The following is a 7,624-nucleotide window of genomic DNA, read 5'->3' as shown; positions in this document are numbered from 1 at the left end:
CATATTACATTCCTACTGATATTACTATTTTACCCATGATTCATTACTTTCAGTCCTAACGCCGTTAAACACAGTCTGACGGAGAGGACACGGAGCCCCTTCGATATAAAAATAAAATAATTTAGCCATGCAACTGGCTAGAAATATAATTTAGACAAGTCCGTGCAATAAAATTATACTTCAGGTATACAAACTGCAATTAAAAAAATTGTGGGAGAAAAATCAAGACGTTCGAAAGGATGGATAGTACAAATTATTAATTCTGTATATATAATTCCCCAATAAAACCTTTTCTCTTCCCGAAGCAAAAGCATTTAGCTCACTTTCTATATAGTCTCACGCACAGACACATTCTCACTCTACATCACCGCTAAATCTTCCGGTAAACACACACACACATATGTATTTGCAATGTCGATTAATCGAATTTTTTCTACTAATTATGTTTATTATCTGTTAAGGTTTGTTTGCTCAAAGTGTGTATTAACATTATTCCATGAATCGAACCTCGTTCTGTGCGAAACCGAGTGCCTAATATTAGGATGTTTTCTCCTAATTATTAATTGCTTTTCATTTTTTATATGCGTTGTTGAAATAGAGCTTGTTGAGTTATGTTTAGCATTTCTATTCAGTCGGAAACGACATTGTGTTTATCTTGATTGATGTGTGGATTTACTTGTTTTAGAACTTAAATGAATCTGTTAATGTTGAAATCTTCGTATCTTACAAGTCAGAATCCATATCGTAAATCTCTATCGCACATGATTGTATGTGTGTATATTAAATGTAGGAACCCAAAAACGCCCAAATGCCCAATATCTGTGTTATTAATTGTCTTTGAGTCAGGTTATATGTACACATATTGATGGCGGTGGATACTACTTATATATCTTACTGTGTTGCCTAAATCCGATTTATTGTTTTCGTATTTAAATGTGTATATAAGAATGCGGTTTTATTATGCCTTCGACTATACAGTATTAGTTAACAAGTAATTTAGGTTAAAGACATTTGATTGATGTTTATATTCCTCAACAAGCAGTGTTTGGTTATGCCTTAAATTCAAATATTTAGTTTACACTTGATTATTAAGTTGTTAATTAAAGGCGTGTACCGTGTAGTACGATTAGAAACTATGCAGATTAAGTATGATTGTTTGTTGGTGTGTAACCGGTATCTATTCTAATTATTGTGTACTTCTGAACACTATTTTTTCTGTTTTGATTGCATTTTACGAAGCTCTGTTACATGGTAGATGTTCTGCATCCTTACTTGTTTAGTTGATTTTTTTCTTTTTAGTAGAATTTCCATGGTTTAATCTGACTCCCGTAATCCATTTGTCTCTTTGGTTGTTACAAGCAAATGGCTCCGGGAAGATTATGCTGTCAAAGAAAATGCATAATAAAAGTATTTGCTTCAGTATTTTGTTCAACCTCTGTGATTTTTGTCTGTTAACTATTTATTTAGTAAACTCTAAGACTCTGTTACATTAAGATCTGTCTGATAGTTTGTGATGGAATTAGAAGTGACTTTGTCTCATTTTGCAGAATAACAACCATGTCATCAAGGGCACTTGCTAGGTTCGTGTCTCGTAGGTTTTCAAGTAGCGGCAAAGTCTTGAGTGAGGAAGAAAAAGCTGCTGAAAATGTTTATATTAAGGTACTTTGTAGCCAATGTTAATATAAATCTCTCTATATATGCATGTGTGCATGCTAACACACTTGTGCTATGGATTTGGGTATAGCTAATTCTTTTAGGAGTTACAAAGCTGCGAATGCATTTATCTCTTAACATTTTACCATTCAGAGGTGTGGACTTTATCGAGTATTTCTTAACCTTAGGTGGTCAAATATCTGGATATAATTTGTTGTTCATGTATCAGTTACAAATACTTTTGGTTGCATGTGAGGCCACTTATATTTACAGATTATCTTTGTAAACTCCACATATGAAGTAGCAATTTATATTTTGTTCTCTCCTCTCCTACAAATGGTCTCATGATCTTTTAATCAGTCAGCTTTCAATTTACATTGCACTATTTTTACTATTTAATTTCTATTTTATATGATATATTTCTTGTTGACATCCATACCTTGCTTGTTATTGTTTGCAAGAATGTAGCTGGTTGCAGATTAAGGCACTTGGACATGTTTCATAGACTCGTTCTTTTTCAAATGTCTATTAACTGTGTATGGATTTGGTTCAAATGTCAATGTTTATATTAAGGTACTTTGTAGCCAATGTTAATATAAATCTCTCTATATATGCATGTGTGCATGCTAACACACTTGTGCTATGGATTTGGGTATAGCTAATTCTTTTAGGAGTTACAAAGCTGCGAATGCATTTATCTCTTAACATTTTACCATTCAGAGGTGTGGACTTTATCGAGTATTTCTTAATCTTAGGTGGTCAAATATCTGGATATAATTTGTTGTTCATGTATCAGTTACAAATACTTTTGGTTGCATGTGAGGCCACTTATATTTACAGATTATCTTTGTAAACTCCACATATGAAGTAGCAATTTATATTTTGTTCTCTCCTCTCCTACAAATGGTCTTATGATCTTTTAATCAGTCAGCTTTCAATTTACATTGCACTATTTTTACTATTTAATTTCTATTTTATATGATATATTTCTTGTTGACATCCATACCTTGCTTGTTATTGTTTGCAAGAATGTAGCTGGTTGCAGATTAAGGCACTTGGACATGTTTTATAGACTCGTTCTTTTTCAAATGTCTATTAACTGTGTATGGATTTGGTTGGGAATTCTTATATATTGTCAATGTGGACATCGAAATGAAGATTGTTCTTTGTTTGTTATATATTATAATGACAGCGTTCATTTGGAACTTGAGTATTACTTGAGATTTCTAAAGTTTCTTTAAATTGTTACTCATCTTCTAAGTGTATACGCAGAATTGTGATACCTAGTGCCTCTGATGTTCTTTGGATCTCATACTGTCTGTTCTCTCTTACATTTTATATGCATAGCTTTTTGCTCTATTTTTATAAGCATATGGGATCCATATTAGAGCTGCATTATAGGTTTTTGGTGTAAAGTCATGAAAAGGAAAACTGGGAAAGTATTTTGTTATAGTTTGTTAGAACTTATGAGGTGGATATTAAATAGTCTGTTCTGCACAGATATTTATCTATTTTTTCTCCTAAATTTGATACTGCAATCGTAGCTTGATTGATTTCTTCGTTACTGCAGAAAATTGAAAAGGAGAAGTTGGAGAAACTTGCACGTAAGGTATGCTCAAGCTGCAGTTTTTCTTTTTCTGTTTGTCAGTTTCGGTTGGTGCATGTAGCGATTGTAAGTTTCAAATGTGTCACAGTTTTTGGTATAACTCTTAACATGAAAAAAGAAATTATGGATTTGGGTGGAGCACTTGTACAAGATTATATATAACCATAAACAGAAAAGATTTGGGTGTACTTAAATTTTTTATAGTTGGCTATTGTAAACAACACATCAGCTTGCCTTTGGACTTTATTAGAGTAGATGTCCCATGTCAGTTCAAAGAATTCCTTAAGCATAGTTACGTTAAGGCTGTGTTCCTGCATACATAGTTAAATTCATGTTAATTAGATGATCGCTCCAGTCTTGACCCAGAAAATGAAATCTTATTCTTGGTGTCGTTTGATTCCAGGGTCCTAATCCAGAAGAGAAACCACCAACAGCTGCAGGGGAGTCTGGATCTGTAACCGATGCTAAAGCTACTAGCCAGACCTCAAACTCTGGAGTCTCAACTGATAAACACCGAAATTATGCAGTTCTAGCTGGTACTGTTACTCTCTTGGGTGCCCTTGGGTGGTATCTCAAATCAAACAAGAAACAAGAAGAGGTCCAAGACTAGGTGATTTGCTTGTCATTACAGTTGCCTGACTAGAAGGTGCCTGTGAGTTTCCAACTTGTTGACGATGAAAAATAAGATAAAGACCCTCTTCTGAACTACCAACAAAATTTCTGTTCTGCAAGTAAAAGCAAAAATTTGTAGACCTTATCTTCTTTTTTGGTCTGGAGAAGGTACAACCATTTTGATGTTTACCAAGTGATTGTTTCTAATGTGTCAATTTTTATAATGTGTTATTGCTCTTCCATATGTAGTCTTAATTAGCACATCTCTAAGCTTAAATTTTTAATCCTATATTTAACTTTCACAGTTTCAGTAGAATGTCCAGGGGTGGGAGAGCAATATCATGCATTGCCATTGATGTCATGAAAGCATTCACTATTTCATTCCAACATTAAAAATACTTTTATAGATTTGGTTTTGTCGGAAGTTGGATAGTATAAGTTAAGTCGATGTTTTTAAATGGTATTGGAATATGGTTTTGGTATTGGAATATGGTTTTTGATTGAAAGGCTATATGCAACTTGCATTCAGTAACTGTAGACATAAAGAAAAAGATACCCCTAGTGGATATTGATTCGAACAGGAAAACTTTGCCCTTTTGGTTGATGCTTTAATATGAGGGGCTTCCCATCCCAAGTTCTTATTTATATTCGATTATGTGGGATGTTGTGTGTTACAAATCATAATTATGTAACTCACGCTGATTTACACTTACAGAATTTAGATCTTAAACTATATATCGAATTTTAATGATGAATCTGTAGAGTTTATAGAGAGATTACAATGGGAGAGAGATTACAACGGGAGAGAGAGACATACAGAGAGAGTAAAGATGTAAAAACCTCGTAGTGTACATATATTTGTCTAACAACTTTTGTTGGGAAAGAAGGTTGTGTCGGGTGCCACCACACTTGGCTGTACAATCAGCATCAGCCTTTTATTATCCAACACCCCACTCAAGTAAGAAGTAGGATGAGAAATGCAAACTCCTAACTTGGACAGTAAGTAAGCCAATTGAGCTGAAGCGAGGGCCTTGGTAAACAAGTTTGCAGGCTGCTCATGTGAAGAGATATGTTGAGTAGAAATGAGCCTAGTTTTTAACTTCTGTCGAATCAAGTGACATTTAATCTCTACGTGATTCGTGCGTTCGTGGAAAATGGATTGGAAGTAATGTAAAGAGCGGACTGATTATCGCAGAACAAAGGTAGATGAGTAACGTGATCAGCATTAAGTTCAGAGAAGAAAGACACTGGCCAAGTAATTTCGCACACTGTGTCAGCCACGCTTCGATACTCTGAGGATCAAGACATAGTCCGCTGTTTTTTTGCACTTCCAGGCAATGAGAGTGCCACCCAGAGTAACACAGAACCCAGTTAAAGACTGACGAGTCAACTTGCAACCACCTGAATCAGCATCACAGTATGCACTTAACACATGATTGGAAGAATGAATATAAAATAGAACTTGACCACTGGTGAAAGACAGATACCTCACAAGCTTAAGAGATGCATGCCAGTGAACAGATCGTGGACTATGCATGTATTGAGAAGGAACATGAACAACATTAGACAAGTCTGGACGTGAAATTGTAAGATAAATCAACCACCCAGGTAGTCTGCAATAAGCAGCTGCATTCTGTAAGAGAGGGCTATCAGACTCTTGAAGAAGTTCATGCTGCTGCTCCATTGGATTAATAGTAGACTTGGAATGGAGATGTTCAAATCCCTTGAGAATATCATAGGTGTATTTATGCTGATGCATAAAGATGGCAATCACAGTCCTGAGAACCTGGATAGCCAAAAAGAAATGAAGAGCTCTAAGGTCCTTAATCTTAAACTGGGTGCTCAAACAATCAGTTACTTGAGCCATTCAAGTGATATTGTTCCCAGTCATAAACATACTAGGATCACCAACTGTCTGCACAAAACCAAAGAAAATTAAGGCTGAAGAAAGAGCAATAAATCACTGCCTGGGAGCTTGTTTAAGGCCATACAATGATTTGAGGAGCTTGCAGACCAGTTTTTGATTTGGAAATTGATGCAGAATATGTTCAGGAATCTGATATCCATCTGGACAAGCCATGTAAACCTCTTCATCTAGAAAACCATGCAGAAATGCATTAGTTACATCTAGTTGAGTGATTTTCTAGTTATACATAGCAGCCAATGCAAGAAGCAGCCGGAAAAAAGTCATTTTTGCCACCGGGGCAAAAGTCTCAAAATAATCCATGTTTGCTGTTTGTGTAAAACCCTTAGCTATCAATCTGGTTTTATATCGATCAAGTTTTTCATCTGCTAAATACTTTACTTTATATAGTCATTTGCAGCCCACAACCTTTTTGTTAAGAGGCAACCGTGTTATGGTCCAAATGTGATTTGCTCGAAGGCAGCAAGCTCAAAGCTCATAGCTTCATACCACTCTGGGATTTTCAAAGCCTGATAATAATGTTTAGGTTCAATGATCCTTCCCTGATTCAGTGTGACTGAATCAGTAACAGTAAATGCAAGATGGACCGGTAAGCTAATGAAATCAGCAAGCTTTGTTGGAATCTTCTTAACCCTTTGTTTCCTAATAACTGGTACAGGTACAGGTAGAGTAGAAGTATCAGATTGATATGTAGGTATTTAATTGTCAGAACTTGCTGAAGATGAAGATGTATCATCTGCAGCAAGAGAGGAGGATTCAAGTGCTGTGTCAACAGCATCTGTATCAGCAGATTAGCCATCTTCAACAAATACAAGGGATGCTGGAAACAATGTGGATGGGACCTGACTAGGCACATCTTTGAAAGGAAAGACACTTTCAATGAATTTGACATCTCTAGAGATAGTCATTTGTCTGGTGGCCAAGTCTAATATCTTGTACCATTTCTTAGCAAAAGGATAGCCAAGAAAAACCCTTTTAATTGATCTGGCTGCAAACTTGTCGCTTGGCTGTGGAATTAAAGTTGCATAACACAGACAACTAAACACCTTAAATGTCTCATAATCTGCTAAACAGTCATACAAAACCTGTTAAGGTGACTTATCTTGTAGGACCTTGGTTGGAGTCTTGTTGATGAGGTAAGCTGCTGTTAGTAAGCAATCTCCCCAGAACACAAGTAGAAACTCAGCATGAAACCTTAGTGCTCTAGCACAGTTGAGTAAATATATGTGCTTTCTTTCGATCAAGCCGTTTTGTTGTGGTGTGTACACACAACTAGACTGGTGTATAACTCCCAAATCTTTTAATAAAGAAGAAAGAGATTTATTAAAGAACTCATTACCATTATCTGTCTTGAGTACTTTAATGTTGGTATAGAACTGATTCTGAATAAGAGTGAAAAACTCTTGAAGAATAGAAGAAACCACAGTTTTATCAGGCAACAAATAAAGCCAAACCATTCTGGATTTATCTTCAACTAAGGTCAAGAACCAGTTGCATTTACCATGTGGAATGATATGATCCCCATAAAAATGCGTGAACAAGGTCAAATAGATTTTCACTGATATGAGAGCTATCAGGAAAACTGGATCTTGATTGCTTTGCAAAGTGACATGTATCACAAATGGTGAGCAATTTATTCTGACATGAAACATGTAGTGATTGTAGTTCTTGTGCCGGAGCATGACCCAGTCTGGCATGCCAGATATCCATATTAGAACTCTGAGCAACAAAACTCTTTTGTTGTACTGAAAGAGAAGCCAAGTGAGATGCAACATTGCTGGACAAATCAGAGACAGAAGAACCTCCCTGTTGTGACTCAGCAGTCAACA

General features: G+C 35.8%; 1 protein-coding gene across 1 annotated transcript; it reads left to right on the top strand.

Annotated features, from left to right (window-relative positions):
* Positions 1-228: 228 nt before the first annotated feature.
* On the top strand, positions 229-4,113 carry LOC141708134 (uncharacterized protein At2g27730, mitochondrial). Its single transcript, XM_074511615.1, has 4 exons — positions 229-382; positions 1,548-1,659; positions 3,224-3,262; positions 3,663-4,113. The coding sequence occupies exons 2-4, from the start codon at positions 1,558-1,560 to the stop codon at positions 3,867-3,869; spliced, it is 348 nt and encodes a 115-aa protein (XP_074367716.1). The 5' UTR covers positions 229-382; positions 1,548-1,557; the 3' UTR covers positions 3,870-4,113.
* The last annotated feature ends 3,511 nt before the right edge of the window (positions 4,114-7,624 follow it).

The sequence above is a fragment of the Apium graveolens genome, chromosome 2 (genome assembly GCF_009905375.1).
Source record: "Apium graveolens cultivar Ventura chromosome 2, ASM990537v1, whole genome shotgun sequence".
Taxonomy (NCBI): domain Eukaryota; kingdom Viridiplantae; phylum Streptophyta; class Magnoliopsida; order Apiales; family Apiaceae; genus Apium; species Apium graveolens.
The sequence above is the reverse complement of the archived record's forward strand: the minus strand, read 5'-3'. Positions and strand labels throughout refer to the sequence as shown.